The sequence below is a fragment of the Toxoplasma gondii genome, chromosome XII (assembly GCF_000006565.2).
Source record: "Toxoplasma gondii ME49 chromosome XII, whole genome shotgun sequence".
In the NCBI taxonomy this organism is placed as follows: Eukaryota; Apicomplexa; class Conoidasida; order Eucoccidiorida; family Sarcocystidae; genus Toxoplasma; species Toxoplasma gondii.
Genome location: NC_031480.1, coordinates 54,622 through 73,187, shown reverse-complemented (window position 1 = coordinate 73,187; position 18,566 = coordinate 54,622). Strand labels below are relative to the sequence as shown.

At 53.8% G+C, this 18,566-nt stretch overlaps 2 protein-coding genes across 2 annotated transcripts; one reads left to right on the top strand and one right to left on the bottom strand.

Moving 5' to 3' along the window:
* The first annotated feature begins 1,560 nt into the window (after nucleotides 1–1,560).
* Nucleotides 1,561–8,634, top strand: TGME49_300340 (CAF1 family ribonuclease). The gene is made up of 8 exons (XM_002371716.2): nucleotides 1,561–2,522; nucleotides 2,900–3,556; nucleotides 4,320–4,554; nucleotides 5,506–5,586; nucleotides 6,163–6,268; nucleotides 6,851–6,925; nucleotides 7,279–7,448; nucleotides 7,918–8,634. The coding sequence occupies exons 1-8, from the start codon at nucleotides 2,333–2,335 to the stop codon at nucleotides 8,057–8,059; spliced, it is 1,656 nt and encodes a 551-aa protein (XP_002371757.1). The 5' UTR covers nucleotides 1,561–2,332; the 3' UTR covers nucleotides 8,060–8,634.
* A 135-nt stretch (nucleotides 8,635–8,769) lies between these two features.
* On the bottom strand, nucleotides 8,770–18,209 carry TGME49_300350 (cysteine desulfurase/selenocysteine lyase family PLP dependent transferase superfamily protein). Its single transcript, XM_002371717.2, has 11 exons — nucleotides 16,823–18,209; nucleotides 16,234–16,338; nucleotides 15,371–15,454; nucleotides 15,026–15,131; nucleotides 14,364–14,570; nucleotides 13,312–13,504; nucleotides 12,853–12,999; nucleotides 11,908–12,043; nucleotides 11,269–11,327; nucleotides 10,566–10,637; nucleotides 8,770–9,976 (listed from the first exon to the last, which is right to left on the bottom strand). The coding sequence occupies exons 1-11, from the start codon at nucleotides 17,667–17,669 to the stop codon at nucleotides 9,722–9,724; spliced, it is 2,211 nt and encodes a 736-aa protein (XP_002371758.2). The 5' UTR covers nucleotides 17,670–18,209; the 3' UTR covers nucleotides 8,770–9,721.
* Nucleotides 18,210–18,566: the final 357 nt, after the last annotated feature.

Sequence of the window (18,566 nt, the reverse complement as noted above, 5' to 3'; positions counted from 1 at the left end):
AGCCAAGTTGCGATCACCCACGCTCCCGGCAAAACTCGAAGGCGGCACGAGCGAAGCCTCAAGTGCGTCGTCCTGCTGGATCCGGTGCCACAACTTCGAAATGGTGGATGGAAGAGAAACTGTTGCTCCAGGCGAAAGAAAAGAGCAAGGCAAGAAACGGCTCCAGATCGACTGGTACAGAAGATCAACCCCCGTACCAACTGAGTTAAGTAATCAGGGTCGAACAGTGTACACACTAGTGTGCTGTGGCTCTGACGCAGACCCCTGACATTCCAGAGTCATCACTTTGACCTCGTGAGCGTTTCTCAATAACTAGCTAAGGAAACCAGTACCCGCCACGCGAGTTATGCTCCGATAGAAGACTCAGTTTTGGCTAGGTTGACGAAGGTGCGTCCGTAGCTTCCCTAGCATCCCGCTTCAACAGGAAACGCAGGCGTATCGTACAGTGTTTTCGCGACCCACTGCTTTTCACTACTTCCGTACAGTGTCTGGGATCCTACCTATGACTACCTCAGCCGAACAGAGCATGGGCTATCGCGTGAAACGCTCTGCTCCGACTTCTGTCTGGGAAGAAGTACGAGTTGGACTTCCGATTTAGAACTTGAAGGTCTTTGTTTACCGGATTCAAGTTCCAGTGTGCTTTTCGAGACCACGTGAAGTGTACAGGTATAGCGAGTAATCACCTCTGAGACACAGGCATCCTTATAAGCCTCTCTGCACCATATAGACTGCTACTTAAACTGCTGGTTTGGATTTAGGAGGGCTTTGTTTGCCGGCTAACGTCGAGCAAATGCCCTCCTAGAGAAATCGTGATCCCCAGACCCATGAAAAAGGTTTATCAAGAGTGAACGATCGCCTTGACCGTCGTGAGGGACAGTGCAGATAAAAGAGCACCTTTAACTCGCTCACATTGGCCGCTCGCACACTTGCGCTCTTTCCCACGAAACCAACGAAGAGGCAGACTATTGTTCGAGCGTCCTTCTATGCCTCGCGTGTTGCTACCACCCTTTCACATGGAAATAAAAAAGCAGCACGAAAAGACAGCTCAGAGTGTTTCGGGAAAGGGAACGCTGAGTACGCTAACCCCCGGGAGCCTGTAGAGCCGGTTACAAATGAAGAATAGGATGGTTATGCATTTGGCAAGGATTCCAACAGAGTTACAGCTGAAGAGGTGCTTCTTTGTCAGTCTGAGGAGCATGGGCAAGCAAAGGTTACTCGCTACCGACAAATGCATTAACTCGGACAGCTGCTTTCGATCGCAAGGGAATGCCTCTGGTCTGCACAAAGAAGTTCCCCGTACCTGCATGCCTCTCCGGATAAAAAACAGAGCGCAGAAGCCAGGAGGGCAACTTGATTCAAAGCAGATGTGTCTTCAGACTGATGTCTTTGCACGCTGGTAAAACCACCATGGAGAGAATGGAAGAGCCTGCTGCCACGCACTTGGCAAATCGACGCGGTCTTGCGTACCGGCACAGCATGCAGACTCGACAGCGTTGTTTGCATGCGACTAGACGCAACAGCGAAGAAGTCGTTCTACTCAGTTTTCTTCGCGCATCCTCTCGCACTCGAATTTTCTTGTTGTTTACTTCGGTTCTCTGGACCGCCGCGTTTCTCTGTCGAAATGCCCCGGGTGTCGTTTGGTGTGTTACCTCGGCGCAGTTCAACGTAAAGCTCCCCGAAGCGCGAGCAAATCAAGAGTTGATCGTCGTCCTGCAGTCGCTTTGCATTTTGAACTATTGGAGCGAATGCGTCTTCCCCATTTGTCTGGACGTCTCTGAAAACAATGCTATTTTCTGCCGACTTTATCTCCAGCGCGTCCGAGTGCGCTGACGCCGAGAGCCGGTCAGCCTGCCTTGCATACAGGAACTTTTTCTTTAGTTTGACGCCCGAAATTCGACCGTGGAAATAGACAGAAGTCACACCGCATATTCCACCAATTCGTGATTCGTCAGCTGCTCCAGTCGCTCGCGGTTCTTACCCCACTGAATCAATGGGCGCAACCTACTCTGTGGGTGCGACAGTTCTTGCATCGGCCCAAACGTCGCCTGTCCAATGACAGTGGCGGTTTTCTAGCCTCCGTGTGTCAACAATCGCAAAGGACTTGCCTGCCTCTTTCTCTCCCAACTGGAGCCCCATTCAGGATCGTGGGTGCAGCTCACCTCCAGCAAAAGAGTTCCTGCAACGAAGCGGGCGTCGTCTTTATGGGGACAAGTGTAGGCGTTTCTCGTCTGTGACCTTTCAATGTCCGGAAAGACTCCTTTCTCTGATTCTTTCACTTAAGCTTCTCCGGTCGCCAAGGTGGAGCGCTGTTCAGTTTTTTTCTGTTCCACGAATGGGAGCGGAGACGACGCGGCAGGCTGAGAGCCCGCCAGGTTCTGGAGAAGATGGCAGCACTCACAGTTCAGTCGATGGCGCCAACTCCGGTGCTCGCTCACGCTGTCTCAGCGACGCCGACAGAGCGCGTCTGCTTGACCAAGCTGTGAAAGACATTTGCGATGCTGACTTTGTTGCCGTCGACTTGGGTGAGTGTGTGCAACGAGCGAAGCGCCGTCTGGACGGAAGAGGGGGGCAAGCCGACAAAGAAGACACCTAGGAGGAGGGATTCTCCAGAAGAGGTCACTTCTGAAAGGTCCCTCTGCATGCAACTCTTTCTCCAGCTGTCGCCAATTTCCACCCTTTTAAGAACTCGTCTCTGTGCCTGGATACCCCACGGGGACCTTCACCATTCGTGAGCAGCACCTGAGCCGCGTCGTTGAGTCGGAATCTCTTCATTGTTTTTTGGTCTGCTTCGCTGTCGCATGCGACTTTTGCCACCGACGCCTTGGCACCTCCGAATTGTTTGGACTAGCCGTGGAGCGCCTCTGCGTCTCTCCCCCGCTGCTTGCTGTGGTTGCTGCAGAGTTCACGGGGCTGTTTCCTCACCAGTCTTCGGCAGCGAAACGTCCTGTGTGCCTCAAGTCCTACTTCGAGCGCTGCGTCCAGGCCGCGGAGTTCTTCCTCGCGCCGCAACTCGGCATTTGCGCAGCTCGTCGTCGTCGTGCTGCGTCTTCCTCTCGCTCTCCGGCGTCCGAAGAGTCTTCACAAACCAGTGCTTTGTGTAGCTCAAAGGCGGCCGCTCGACAGCCGTCCGGCTCTTCGCAGACCGCGACGGACGACCCGCGGGAGGGCGTTCAAAGGCGCAGCGACGCGCCAGAGTCCGCCGGCGCATGCAGCGACGAAGAAGCGGTAAAATGGGAGTTGGCGCCGTACACTTTCTACGCCTTTCCGCAGCAGCGGAAGCAGGGGGGGGTCGACACAGCGACTCTGAAGTGGTTGCTTCAGAACGGCTTGGACTTCAACGAGTGGATAAGCGCAGGCTTCGACTACATCCGACTCGCGGAGCTGCAGCAACAAGCGCGCCAGGCAGGCGCGGCGAACGTATGCAGGCACGGTGCCTCCTCGGGCAACGGAGACATGGGGCTGAGAACCTCAAATGGCGGGATGAACGACGGAGACAGGAAGCCTCGAGTAGCTGCGGGTCGGCCAGCTGACCAACCGGAAGGCGAGACAGAAGAAGGTACGCGAGAGGCTTGGGGAACCTCGAGTCGACAGACGACTCTCACGGCTAGGATCGGAGTCTGGCCACCGAATAGTACGCGCTTGATACGCCGTGTCATTAGCGTTTCACGTAGCTTCTCGGTACCTAGGGGTCTAACCTGTGTGGGGGTAGAGAGATGCCGCGCTCAACGTTCCCCGAGCTTCTGGCGATGTTTTCATGTCACCCGGTGATGAGGGGCGACGTCGGAAACGGTCTCACGACGTCCTCCTACTGTCTAGGGTGTTTGGTGCAGGGCAGCCGAGCGAAGCCTTTGTAAGGCGTTGTACCTGCGTCGCCTTCGCTAGGAGCTGAAGAGGTTGCGTGCCGCGTTCCGAGAGCTCGTGAGACGCGTTGCGTCGTGAGGGAAGGTCTACGCTGGTGTTCCTTTGCATGTGAGGGATGTTTCGAGCGGCCCGACTGGGAGAATGAGGCCTTGGTACAGGCTGGTGTGATTCCCCCTCGATGTGTGTGCTGTGAGCAACGTCGCTCGGACTTTCGCGGAATGCCGAGTCGGCCTTGGGGGTCCTGTTTGTGGGCGTCTTCCACTCACATCCGCTTTTGGCCACCGCTGCAGGGGCAGTCTGTCAAGGTGCTCAGGTATAGACCGAGCGCCCGCCAGCTCGCCCTTGGTGCACAAGGTGAATGTCGCAGCGTTCCCTGTGGCACTTTGCGCGTTTCGCACCAATCATCAAGTGTGTGTTTGCGTCCTACGTTTCGTCCTGCTTGCGTCCGCGGCGCTCAGCTGCCTCGACGGCCCGGCGAGAAGTTCCCAAAAGTGCAGACTCGAACCGAGCTTCTGCCGGAGGCGCTCCCGGCGGCCTGGAAGTAACCGGCTTGCAGCGCCTCATCGAAGCCATCGTGGAGAAGGAAAAACCTCTTGTAGTCCACAACGGGCACCTCGACTTGTTGCATGTCTTCGACAAATTCATTGGCAAAGTCCCCGGCACTCTGCCAGAGTTCTGCAGCGAAATGTTGAGGTGCGTCGCCGACATTGACAACCGCGTTGGTGCACCTTACGGTTTCGCGAGTCACTGGAACGCCAGTCGGCAACAGGAGCAGGAAGACCCAAGCTTTTGCCCTATCGTCACTTCCCAACCTGTCCGCATTTCGATTCACAGTCAGATGCTGACAGTCCCTTTTGTGTAAAGCAGAGGTCATCCACATTTCGATTCAAAAAGGGATGCTTGCAATTCCTGGGCAAAGGTGTGTCTCTTGGAAACACAGCGGCAGACGGATGACCGAGCAGGGAATTCTTTTGGAGACAGGTTTTCTTCAAACGCGAGAGACAACTGGCCGGCGGTTGCCGCACCAAGGCAACTTCTGTTTGCACTTCAAAGGCTCGTGTGTACCCTTTTGGAAGCGCGGGTGTTTTTGAGACGCCTCACGAGGTCGGAGACATCCGCATTCGAATTGAGATTCCTCTGGGTTTCTGGCGTCCTGTGTGTACTCAGTATGTTTCTTTTCTTTGATTCTCGTGAGGCACTCTTCTCGTTTTCGTTGCTCCGACGATCTTCAACTGCCTGCTGCCGTCTGACTCACATCGTGTAACGGGTCGCCACCCAACTTTGCGGCAAACGAGTCTGTTCGCTGGTGTCGTGTCGGCATTTCGGCTGAGAGACTCGTGAGGTTGTGTATCATCGCTTCTCGGACACCCTGAAGACCCGCGTTCCCTGTGCGAGACGCGAATGTCTGCAAGAAAAAAAGCGGCCCACAGGAGGCAACCCGTGATGTCTCTTGCAAGGAGCTCAAGTCAGCCACAAGTGACAGACATTTGGGAGTTGAAGACTGTCTTTTTTTTCCAGTTTGCTGGATGCTCTAGTCGTCTTCGTTACACACCCTTCCTGGTCTGCGTCTCAGCTACACAGGTCCACGCGGTAGTGTTCAACTGAGTCAATGAGTTGCGGCAGAGGTTTTGCGGTTGCTTTCAGGCTGTTCACTGGAGGCATTTATGATACGAAGCACGTAGCAAACGAGGGCAAAACGTTCGTTCTGAAAATCGGGGATCCGAGGTAAGGATGCAACTGCAGGTGTCACGGCTGTCGTCTCCCGCCAGAGAGGAAGCAGGGAGGCCCGCGCGACAGCCGGGCCAAACAGGAGCTTTTCGAAGGTTGGAAGAGTTCCCGCTCTGTGTTCCTTTGGCTGTCAATGTGGTGCATGACCGCAGGGTTCGGCACACCCACTTTGGCTGTAAGCCCTCCTCGGGGAAACTGGTTTTTTCTTCTTCCCTGAGCATATCCCCGCATTACAGCGAAGCGGACTGTTTGCTCGCGTGGCTGGCCTCCGTCGTCGTTCTGGAGTAGAACCTTCATTGTTATTGTCCCACCCGCACTAACGAATCGCTTGCGGAAGAGCACTGCCTTTAGCAGTCCTAAGGGCCGCACTGTATTCGTACGAAGGAACGGCTTCAGTGACTCCATGCAGAGCCGGGAACGCGGCAGTGTCGGTATTCCACTTTTACAGCTAGCATCCGAGACTCTGATGAACGCAGCTGTGGGGCTGCAAAGCGTTTCCGTGTCGTGGTTCGAAGGCAGAGAGGACTGGGGCCAACATAGTCGGTCACTCTTTTTTGTGCATGTGTATCGCAGGACGACCTCCTTAGTCTCTCTTCGCCATCACCTTCTCAGAAGCGAAAGCTTGTGCGTCTTCGAGATCGCACCCCATCGACGAAGCGCCTTTGATTTGACTTTCCAGGTCAGCGAGTTTTCCAAACAACGCCGTGTGACTCGGCTCAAAACCGTCCTGAAATTCGGAGGCGTTAGCACGGATGTACGACGCCTCGTTCTGTTGTGAATACGGTACAAGCTGTAAACAAAGGACTCCTTAACTTAAACTGAGATCCTAGGTACTATAATGTCTCTGTTTATTCGATTTGAGTTATACTAATGTGAACACATAAGATCATCGAATATAACGGTATGCTCCTGAATGGAAAAAAAAACGGACGCCCCACACACGATTTGGTTACCTACGGAGCGGGCCATGGAGAGAAAGAGTTGTCCACAACCGAATAAATCGTTGAACGACTGTATCGCGCAACACCAGGTGCTTCGGATTTGCCTCCTGAAGTGTACAGCGTTCGCGAGAGACATCCGTTTCCCTCGGATGGGAAGTCGAGGAATGTGGACACACCTTGGATAAGCGTCGCCGAGTTTTCACTCTGCGCAATCGCCAGATCGTTTGGATTCCGCGTGGTTCGTGCGTAAACTGCGAGAAGGCGTGTTTGTTGGTAAATAAAGGTGTTTTCCGTTTTTTGCGACATCCGCTATGCCTCAGCAGCTCAACTGCGACAGCGGGCCGGAGTGCGGTCGATCTCATGAGGCGGGCTACGACGCTCTGCTAACTGCTCAGGTGCGACTAAAAATGTTTCTTTCGGTGGCTGGACCGGCATCTAGCCGTTTAGAAAAGTAGAACTAAGAAAGCACTGGTCAGCAGGCATTCTTTGTGTGGGAGTACACGGACGCGTCCAGATGCATCAGACACCGCTGACAGGCGCTAGGCCGCGGGGCCACCGGTACGAAGTGTGTAAGGAAGGGAATCACGTTCTGTACAGAATAGATTTCGCTTACCATGTGAACAACCCACGTGTCCGTGGTCGAGTTTTATAGTGGTAAGGGTGGTGGCTCGGAGTTTCGTTGCGCTGATGCTGTGCAAGCCAGCAGCTGGACGCACGGTTCTCTCTCTTTTTCCTGCGTCTGTCTCAGATATTCGTGATGGAACTCGATCTGTACGCACAACACCACTCCCTCCATGAAAGTTTGGTTGGAGGCGGAAGTTCAGACCACCCCGACGACGACCTTTGGGTTATGGAGGAACTACGAGCGGCAAAGAAACGCCGGCGAAGGCGGAAAAATAAGCCGAAAGTTCAACCCGTGTGAGTCATGTAGACATGGCCTGTCACAAATCTGCAGACCTCAGAAAACGGTACCAAGTGGGCCTCACGATCTTGTGCGACTTGCCAGCACATGGGGCTTTTCGAAGTGCACGCTGGATTCTGCCCTTGCTGGAAGCCAGAGTTCACACTTGCCCCTTCGCACGGTCGTCAGTTTGGACGGGTTTGGGGCTGTGCTTCGACTGAGACAGAATCTGAGCATGGACCTCCTGCGATGATGCTACAGCAGCTACAGCAGACAGAGCGCCAGTCACTAAATAGCTTTGTCATCGGCTTGCCAGGAAGCGATTTCCGTTCAGCTGCATCGCTTCCACCCAGACAGAGCGAGGAAGTCACCGCCCAGGACCAATTAGGGTTGTTGCGCGTAGCCCGTCTCATGCAGGCGTTCTAGGGTCTGTCGTGTCTTTTGAAGAGTCAACAGCTGGTTGTTTAATGTGATAATGTGACGCAGGCCGTTAGACTGGAACACGCACCGGTGGTACGCTCCCTTCCGGAATCGTGTGGGAGTTTCTGGAGTCCGGCCCGGGTACATCGACTTGTCTGACCCGTGGACAGAGGAGAAACCCACGCCGGCGATGCCTTCGGAAACGTGACTTTGCATAAGAGTTCCTGAGTGTCAACGGACCTCACATCTGCTTTTCTACTCGACAGCTCTAAAGGGAACCTGAGGATTCAGAGGTATTCAGTAGCTAGTATTCAAAAGAGGGTACACTGTCCAACCCAGATCACTGCTGAATTCAGATCAGATACTCTGAGTTTCAGGCGCAGTCTGTTCAGTCGTGCTACTTTGGACTGAGAGAGCAACACCCGTAGACGGCAGGCACACGTCCGGCGGCATGTCCCTAGGGACATGGGCAAAACTTTGACAGGCTTTTTTGGCGCAAGGGCGCATGCGATAATTGTCAAACTGAAAAGTGACGAACGTCGCCCGGTCAACTCGATCGCGTAAATAACGGTGCGAAGGTGTCAGTGGGATGCTTTCCGAGGACTGAGTGACTGCGGGCGTTTCGTCTGGTGTGAAAATACCACCAACCGTGTCAAGACTCGCTGCACCGTTCCTCTGAACGCATATTGTATTTGGAAGCGTTTCTGCGGAGACGTGAGTGTTTCAAGACAAGAGACGAATTCGCTTAAAACAGCAGGCGCGAGAGGTCAATTGTGGAAATGGAAATCCTGTGCCGCTCTTCCTGGCGTGTCTGTCAGTCGTCTGTTCCGGGGGCTTTGCACACCTTCTGGTGTGACGTACATGACAGAAGTCGCCTTCCTCAAATCCGAGTCACCACAGTGAATAGTGGAGCATAGCTGGTCAGCACTATCCGGTGCAGCTTATTTCTGATGTGTTCTTTCAAAAGACAGACAGGGAGCTTTGACCGACAGGAACGTCAGTCCTGCCATCTTGCCTATCGTTGCAAGGGGTCAGAGGCTACGCACTTGCCCGGCCCTGCCGTCGGGTAAAAAGGAGGTTCACCCTTTGCCAGTTCACCTGTAGGCACCCCGACTCACAAGAACTTGACTGATCAAGTTCAAACGTGTGTCGGCTTCGTGGCAGCAAACTGCATTGAAAACGGATTCTCCATGCAGCTTCGTCTTATCCGCAGACCCAGGAATTCCCGTGCTTGCTACAGACAGCGCAGCCCCGCACAGGAACAGAACTGCGGAACTGTCTGTGTCTGACATAAACTGACAAAATGGGGGCACCGCAGCAATAGCCGCTCGCCTCTACCACAACGAAACGTGTTCTTCCACAGTGCACCGGAGAGCAACATGTTTAAAATGGGTTTCTCCCGGTGATATGATCCTCTGGCTCCAGCACCAGCAGTGCATTTCTTTGCTTCAGCCGGACGAGTAGACCCGAACGGCCGTGTTTTTTCCTGCAACCAACTCTGGACGATTTCCCCTTGGCAGTCGGGCGTGCTGATTCAGCGCCTGCGCCGTGAAAAAAACCGCCGTGCAAGTCTGCACACTTGTGCGGCCCTGCTGCCCAGGACATGGTGCAAACCAAAAAAATCCCGAGGACGGGCGAACAATAACACCGATGAACACTCATTTCCGTAAGAGCAGACCAAATCGGCACCGCTGCAACGGACCCCGGCGCACAGCGTCCACTCCGCACGCACTGGTCTAGAAAGGCAATTAGACGGCCACAGACTGTCAACGCCGCACCTCCGATTGCCAGACTGGCCTGCATCTGATTCTCGCAAAAAAAGACCATGTTTTTTCACTGTAAAACTCTTCACACGCGCTTAACTCTGTCTTCACCACACGTATGTTTCGCTGATAAACGACACGAGGGCATCCACGTCGCTGAAGGTAGACAAGTAGCCCATGGACACACGGACGGAGCCCGCAGGCTTTCGATACAATCCGCCTCCCAAACTCCCCCCACCCCAACCTGTCATGAGGCCAGGAGTTCCAGAGATCACAGAAAGAGTCGAGCCCGAAGGGTCCGAACAGCTCTGTCGCTTCTGGCTATTGCGAATAATGTCCTCGGCAGACAAGCCCAGGAAATCCTGCAAGCAAATTCCACGAACCGGGATATCTCGCGACGACTGAAAATGACGCAGTGTCGATACTCAGGCCACATGGGATAGATACCAGGAACTTGAGGGGCATCACCAGACGTGTGTAAACGACAGATATCACGTTTTCAGGTCGGCTGGTACGGAATATACAGCTCAATCCTGATGGACTGAGTTCGATGATACAGGGGGTTGACATATATAACCATCACTATTCTAATCGATACAAGGAACTTGACAAGCATCACTAGGCCTCTACAAACGACAAGAGGGTACCACGATTGTAGATCTATCGATACAGAATATCCAACCTAATCCTAGCCGACTGGGTTAAGGAGCAGACATCATTCCGAAGCGTTTCTAAGGGTTTCAGGTCGACGAAGAGCATTTCTCGTCCACATTATCAGCAAATCCGTAGAAGGCAGCGTCGTGGTGTGAAACGTTTCTCTACCTTCTGGCTGTTTCTAAATGATTCGGCTCAGAAAAGGCAAACTCCATCGAGGCCTCACAGACGAACGGCCAACGAAGAAGAAAACATCCGACAATCGACGTTCTCTGATAAGCTTTGCTCGCCGGTTACCTGGCAGCCGCCGGGGTTGCAGAAGCATCCGGTTCGGAGGTGAATCAAGGCAGCTGACGCGTCCGCTTCAACCTGCGGGCCGTGAGGCAGAAACTACCGGTTCATTGAAGATGCGAAGCAGCTCAGATGGTGAGGGAGACTCTGTCTCGTTGTCTAGTGCATTCTAAACTGAGAGAGAATCGAAACTCGAGACAAGCGCTGCGGTCCTACGGGCACAGCGCGCGTCGTGGCGCTTGGAGCAAGAGGCGTCCTGAAAACGTTTCTGTATACGGGTGTGTGCCTCCCGGGTGTGGCGGTAATCTGAGGCGATCAGGAACATTTGCCGGCGCTGCTTTCCTCGATCGCTGTTCTCCGTGGCTTGAACGCAGGTAGCTACGCACTGGATAGTCATAGAACGCGAAAAGAGGGTCGCGAGAAGAACCACCAGAATGTAAGAAGGTGTGCCAGCCTACTCTAGTGCAACCGCTAAAAGACAAGATAAGCAGGGATACAGAGAGTCGCATCGCGGATCGGTACAAAGAGAGACCCGCGTATTCCGTGAACCCTATAACAGTGGGAAGGAGACTCCCGAAATGAATAGCGGGGATTTTATACAGCTTGTCAGCAGATGTAGGTCTTTTTTCACGCATACGCAGACTCTCGAAACTCGACAAATCGACGTGCTGCAGAAAAGGAGCGTGAAAAATGGAGAAAGGAAACTTGCCTGAGGGAAAGGGATGAAGCTGCCATCTGGGCGGAGCAAATTGAAGCTAACGATTCCTCCTGCACGCATGTTGAAGCAGAAGACAAAGCGCTCCCGATGTAATTCACCGACCCCGCGACTCCCGAAACCCCTCGAAAAGAATTCAAAGTCGCCGGCACTCGGTTCGAACTTTAGTCACCTCCGAGGCTGTTTCACCGCCGGAAAAGTTAGCGGCCGCATGCAACCGCGCCCCCAGCCCTGATTTTCCGCGCAGCTTGGATACAGTTGTTGCTTTTCCACGCATACGTTGGATGCCACTCGACTTTATGTCGTTAACATACCGGGCAGGAAAGCATGATAGAGCGTGGGCGAGGCGCTTAGTAAACAGAACGCTCGACATTCAATTCGTCTCCACTCTAGAGTCCGTTGGCGTGGCGGTGTACACAAGTCATGAAGAACCTGGTTGTCAGCGCTTCATAACTGGGGTGAAACGTGCCGACGACAGCGTTAGACGTAACGGCGTTTAGTCTTCCATGCTGCACTGTTGTTGAGTGAAAAAAATCGCCGTACCTTGGACTGGAGCACAAATCGAAGACTCCAGTGTTCTGGAAAGTCCCGGCAACTGCAACAAGAAACCCCACACTCCGCTGAGTCTCTTACCTGTCGGCGGGCTTGCCTCATTCCAGTACAGCAGCACTGCATGTGCTCCATTCGAATGGCGAAGCATCTGCAACCTTTCAAACAAGTGACGCGTGAGCGCTGCCACGTGGTGGTGAATCTTTTCCATGCCGATTGCCTGAGACATGCAAATCGCCTTCGCGGGGAAGCATACACTACGAGTTCGACGACGGGTTTCGACCTCGAAGGCCTTTGATTACCGAGACGAAGTTCTCCGGTGATAGCACGGTTTCGACAAGACTTCCTACATCTATTGGTATTCCGCAACTGTCTTGTGGTCCGCAATGGAAGCAAAGTCTAACCCCCGTACGCAGAGAAGTAGCGACCAGGTGCCATGGACTCCGCAGCTCCACGTGTGACGAACCAAATGCCGAGTCAGCGCGAATCCGATCCGCAAACTCGGCACAGACGAACATCAAGGAGGCTAACAAAGTGAATCTCGTGGCAAGCGTACAGCGAGTCCACAGGCGGAGTTTTGAATGCAGGCTGGGCAGAAATATACACGGTGCAGTTTGCGTGCGCTGAACCAAAAACGGCAAGCAGTCCGAACACCCACAGTCTACCAGTTCGTGTCCTCGAGCAAAACTCGAGAGTACACAGAGTCGTGGAAGTCTCCTCTTACGACAACGGCATGGAGCTCAACAAGCCTCCAGGCGAAGAACTCGGTATTCTGTGAAGTGCCTTCCACCCTCATATGCTGACGACGGAAGCGAAATGGCCACCATACTTGACTCGAGTGAGCTTCTTACAAGATTGGTCACAGGCACCTTGTGCATTTCCTAGCGTTCAACATCTAGTTAGACAAGTAGCAGCAAAGTGGGGATTCACAGGTCTTCTGAGATCCTGTATTGGTTAAGAATACCTCGACGGCGAGTCCCAAAAAACACACCACGCAACGGATCCGATCAAGCCGCAGTTTCCTCTTACCTCCAGAGCTCTAAATCCGTACAGAGAGGCGATAATGGCGAGGAAGGGGAGAGTGCCGTCCTCAAACCGAAGAGCGACGTTCGTCTTTCTCGCGCACCACCGACTGTCGCAGACACTTGCTGCCACGCTCCCGCCACCCCAGTAGAGCTGTCGGAAAAACCGATCCAGGAACAGAACGAGTGCATGCATACTCAAAAAAAAAGAGTTGTGTAAGCCTCGGGTCAAGTGTATCAGCAAACACAAGAACACGAAAGAGGCTGCTAGGTTAGCCTGCTGGTGTCCATTCACTCGGAGCGAATCGCGCGTGAAGGGTCGCAGCTACCGGCACCCGAGAGGTATTTTTCCTTTTCATAGGTTTTCTTCCAACTGGAAAAGAGTATGGAAGCCCTGCTTCACTTAGTTGGAGGCGAAGCCTCGTCTCCACAGAAAACGTCGCGAAAATGCCACCACATCGCTTACGCGCTGCAGCTTGCTGGCATCCTCGGATCGAACCAGCAGGGCACCCAAGCCGGTAGGGTAGCCGAAAATCTTGTAAAACGAGAAGGCGACAAAGTCGGCGGGGTGCCGGGACAGAGACAGCGGAGAAGTCGGGGCGTACGCCGCGGCGTCCAACAGGACAAACCAGCGACAGTTGTCGTTGCTCAGGCCTACTCTGGAAAGGCATATACATGCACGTACATGTAAATACATAAACATATATGTGTGTATATATATGCATATATATATATATATATATATATGCATGTACGTATACTCACAACAGAGGAAAGGAGATCGGACCTAAGACAGTCTTCGAGATGTCCTTCCAGGCATCTGTTCATGATTTATTTTGCACCGTTTTCTTTCGATTTTCGAAAAATACAAACGCTAACCAATTTTGAGACGTGTCTTTGAAAAACACCTACGCCACACACATACCTGGTGACCGTCATCCATGATTTATAGAGAGATGATGTACACGACATGCTGTAAAGCGTTTCGAGACATTTGCCTACGGTACCTTTACAATCTCTTTATATCGTTCCTTCCGCTTTTTCCATCGCCTTGTGCGGTGTTGAAAGAACTCCATCCACACCCGGTGATTCGTATTTCTGTGATCGACTTCAACCCAAGAACGTCGAGAGAGAACGAAGTTTCTGGACGAGCGCCCATCATCGCAGGTCTTTAGAACGTGACATGGAGGCTCAGATCACGGATGCGGGGGGCTCTAAGTCTCCTACCACAAGAAGCGTCTCGCGCTCAAACACAGCTTTGTGTCAGAGTCGGTGGAGACTGAAACGCCTCGAACATGCCAGCCGTTTGGCTTCACATTAGCGTAAGCATTCAGAGAACGCAGCAGGCGAGGCAGGTTGTGTTATTCAAGCTCCTGAGGCCTGCTGTGTCAGGGCAAGGGAACGCGTGGTTAACATCCATGGACGGAGTTACTCAGTGTGATCCTTCCCCAATTCCAGCCATGAGACACAGCCAGCCAGGTTTTGACAGCGGCCGAGCCCCCCGAGTTCCTGTCTTACTTCTTCACGCGCGCGATCCACTCCTGCGGGAAAAAGCGGCCGTTCCAGTTGTCTTTCGCCGGAAAGGCAAAGAGACAACTTGGGCGGCTCTCGTCTTTCTCGTCGTAGGTGTGTTCTGTACTCTGTTCTCGTTCCGTCAGAATCTGTTCCACCTCCCGGGGAGACAGTGCTCGCACGCTCTTCGCGTTCTTTGCGTACGCAAACTCTCTGCAGACCCGCGCAGGCAGCAGCTCGCCTCGCCGGGAAATCGCTCGCTTTCTCAACCGTTCGATAAAGGAGGAAAAACAAGAAGTATCTGAAGTGGACTCGTACCGACGTCCACTCCCACCAGGGGATAAGTGACAGCGGTTCTCCGAAGGTGCGTTTCGCTGCGGTCAATTTCACGCGGAAGAGACACAGTCACGCGGTCCTCTGATTTGTTTTTCTTCTGAAACGGAGAAGTACGCAAACGATTTGCCGGCTGTAGGATGCAACATCACGCCAGCAAGGATCCCGGATTGCCCTGAGTATATCTTCCTGTCGGTGCACGGAGTTCAGCTGCTTCCACGTCTGCTCTAATGGTGCCCGACTACGGGCTGCCAAGCCCGCAGTCGAAAAAGGGTGGCCGCGACTGACACAGACTGAGAGACTGTCTCTGTGGGAGTTGCCGGGGGCAGACGAACCTGATTCCTAGAACGGAATTGTGGTTAATTCGCAGGTAGTAAAACGAGGAGAATCCTGCTGTGAAGGGGAAAGACTCGCCGACCAGTTTCAGAGCGGCCGTCGCCCCTGAAAAGGAGACAAAGAATCGACAGAGTCGCTGCCCTCCGAAGCTGTTGAAAGCGAACCGTCAGCCACTTTGGGCGTTGTCGCTTCCTGGTGGCGCCAAGGTTCGTAGCAGTGCCCTTTGTGAAGTCTGCCGCAGCAGCAATGGCGCACGAGGGTCTCTTTCGCGGAAGCATCCATTCTTTCGAGAGCTTCCACACATGTTTCGAGAAAAAACGCTGCCTCCCCTCCAGGAGCCTTACCACTGGTGAAAATCACTGCGTATTCCTTCTCGGGAGCGTCGAAAAAACGGGATATCACCTGTCGGGCCTCCTTCAGTTTGTCATCTGCAAAGACCAGACGACATGCACTCTCCACAAGACTAAGCCGCAGGCTCGATGAACCGATGAGCAGATCGACTTCAAAACCGCGTCGCAAGCGCCCCCAAACATGTTTCCTCCTCTTTTTCCTCTCCTCTTTCTCTTTCTTCCGCTCTCCTTCTTTTCCTTCTTTGGCGTGTGAGGCCGAAACAGGTCTGGGAGTCACGTGGAGTTACAAGGGAGTATCAAGATCTGTTCATTGGCACCCTGAGTGTATTCCATCTGAACTCTCCCGGTTTACATCTCGAAGGTCTTTCACAATTCTTGCAGAAAGAGAGTCACTGAACACCCTCGCTGTGGAACATAACCCGTGCAGTCGCGTTCAACGAACGCCCAGCGCCTGCCAGCCGCCGTGCTTCAGTGTCTCTTTGTCGCCCATCGAGGAGCTGACGCCGACGGACGCCGAGACCCCGTTACCGTTTACGTCTCTTACACTTACATTTGAAAAAGTCTACCAACCCTGCAGCTGCTGGCTGCAGCAGGGAACCTCACGCAGGTGTGTCGAGGCTCCTGAATCAGAACTTGCTGCCCGAACTTTTTACTTTTGAGAGAGCTTTAGGATACCGATTGGCAGAAAATGTGGAACCTAGCACAAACGACCGGAGTTGAACACCCCAGGCTACCTGTGTTGGACGGAATAAGTCTCAACGCCGAAGAGCATGCGAGACACTCCCGTTCAGGCGAAGGCGCCCCTCAGCGCTTGAACGGCACACCTGAGCACCTTCTCAGCACAGTGCGTTTCTGACCTGTCTGTTTGGCAGAAGGATTTCGAGAGTGAGTGTTGCCGTAGGCATTGTGGGTGAAATCATCAAAGACCGCACGCAGCTGCTGTCGTTGGTAGACGCCACTGCCTGCACATTCCAAAACAACAGAGGAAGGGAAAGAACTGCAGTCGAGCGCGCGCAACGCACCACGAGGGAAAGCTTTTCGACGTCACCGATGGAATTTGTAGCTTGTGTCCATTTGCAGTGGTTCTAAAAGGAACGGCGAATCTAAATGGGCTTTGCCTGTTCCGAACCCCGGTGCTTTCTCCGTCTACGAAAGTCGGTTCTTCCCCGAGCTGTAGCGTTCCTTCCTTGTGCAGAGGGTGGAGCAGTACATACTCGCCAAGGAGTGTCAAAGGACGTCCGAGTCTTCACATGTCGTTTATCTAAGGCTTTTTTGTAGAAAGAATTCCGTCGGAAACTGAGATGGCCCGACGGACTCTCTGACCCACGTACAAAGTGCGGCTTTCATTCAGAGGAAGACCTTTTCCCTCAGTCTGCTGAACCCCGTGCACGGCGTGGCGTCGCGGGTTTCAACCTGAGGCGTCGCCGCCTGCAACCTGTCACCTACCGGCGTAGTCCATGTACACCTGGCCGCTGAATCTCTCGAGTTCTCTCTCCTTGATTGCCTCGATTTCGAGGTTGTAGGCGTCGCCGTAGCGCTGCAGAAACCGCGAGCGTCGCTCATCGTAGCTCTCGCCCCAGAGAGGACACGAGGGTCGGTGTTTTTGCGCCTCTGCAGCTGCAGCCATCCCGGCGGCCCTTTCCCGCGTGGAAGCCTCTGCGAGCGGGTCTCCTTCGGCGTGACTTGCCTCAGACGAAGCGAACAGCTGCGTCGCCGCATAAGCTGTCGAGTAGCGATCTGAAGACGCTTCGCGGCCAGCTGTGCCAGAAGCTCTCCGAGTGCACTGAGAGGGGGAAGACGAGTCCACGGGTTGTGTCTGAGTGGCTTGGAGGCCTGTGCCGCCGTATTTTTCTGGACCCACGTTGCTTTCCCCGGTTCTCTCTTCTGTCTCGCTGCATCCTTCAGTGTGTCTCCGCGCCGCCGCCGCTTCAGCTAAGGCCTGACTGTCTGTCGGGACGACCAACGGGATCTCCCCTGACTGGTTTGCGTCACCGGACAGCTCGCGCGCAAGAGCAGCGTCTGGTGAGTTGATCTGGGGTACGGGAGAGTGTTCAGTCGAAGGCGTAGTCGCCGGCTCCGAGCTCGGTGCAGAAGCGCATGCGCATCCTTCGGAACTTTCGGCGACCCTTCCAACTTGCCCGCTGACTGTCGGCGGTGCCTCAGCCGTGGCTGCGGTTGCAAGACACGAGGCAAACAGAAGGGAGCAGAAACGAAGTGTGAGTCTATACGAGACGCAGTGATGCCCGCGTGCCTGCATGGTCGAACGCCGGCCAGAAGAGTCGCTCTCTTCCATAGTCCAGAATCGCTGTGAATAGAGATGTGCAGAGGGTGCACCGCGACGCTTAGGTTACCGCAGAGACGCTCTGCGTGTACAGGGGGCATGGGCAAGCCACACGGAAAAAAGGCTGTTCAAGCAACGACGTGCGCTAAAGCAAAAACAGTTTCGCGGAGAAAATGAACGGGCAGTCTCCGCTGAGAGTGAAGGGTGTCAACAGTCGGGACACACTGTAAGGAGGGTCCGGTCGTTGCCTAAACAACTCCTCCGTTTCTTGGCCGATGGCCAGCGCTCATGCCACGATCCAGCAGTAGCACGCTGGATTTTCCGGCAATTTGAATGCGAAAATCTGAGGAAAGCAAATATATGGGAAAAAAGAAAGCGAGAACTTCAAAGACCGCTCTACGCGTCCGGAACGGAGCTGGACAGGCAAACGCTGGCGTCCACGTTTTCAAGCTCCACAGTTGCACAGCAGTCCCGTAGTAAGCGCAATATGGACTTGTGGAGGAGGAAAAACACATGCGTGCCTCCAAAATGCCGCGCTTGAGAGCTCTCGTGATTTAACAAAGTGGAAGTGTTGAAGTGACAAGTCAGTCAACGAAGCACAGAGTCTGTCGACCCGTTCTAGGGACAAGACCACAAGGCAGTCGCATGCGCGAGGACGCAGATGCGGCAGGACATTCGATCCCGAAATTCAAGGGCTGAGTTGCGGTTGCTGCGAAAACCTGTACACTACAGCATTCATCATGGAGCTCTTTTCGTTCTGCGAAAAGCCAAGAAACTCTTCCGTTGAGAAACAGAGAGAATCAGAGGTCCAAAAAAGGGAGGCATCTGGGATCGTGTCTTGGCGAGTGCCATGCAGGCTATACAACCATGCAGGATCCGGGGAAAGTAGCAAGCGCTCATGGTAAGCCA

Excerpts from the sequence above, each read along its gene's own strand:
- TGME49_300350 (XM_002371717.2), bottom strand. The coding sequence starts at position 17,669 with ATGGAAGAGAGCGACTCTTCTGGCCGGCGTTCGACCATGCAGGCACGC. Across the intron at positions 15,455-16,233 it reads TCCTTCTGCCAAACAGACAG|ATGACAAACTGAAGGAGGCC; the intron begins GTCAGAAACGCA and ends TGGTCTTTGCAG. Across the intron at positions 14,571-15,025 it reads AATTCCGTTCTAGGAATCAG|AGAGTTTGCGTACGCAAAGA; the intron begins GTTCGTCTGCCC and ends GCGGGTCTGCAG.
- TGME49_300340 (XM_002371716.2), top strand. The coding sequence starts at position 2,333 with ATGGGAGCGGAGACGACGCGGCAGGCTGAGAGCCCGCCAGGTTCTGGA. Across the intron at positions 5,587-6,162 it reads CTGAAAATCGGGGATCCGAG|GACGACCTCCTTAGTCTCTC; the intron begins GTAAGGATGCAA and ends TGTGTATCGCAG. Across the intron at positions 6,926-7,278 it reads ACGCTCTGCTAACTGCTCAG|ATATTCGTGATGGAACTCGA; the intron begins GTGCGACTAAAA and ends CGTCTGTCTCAG.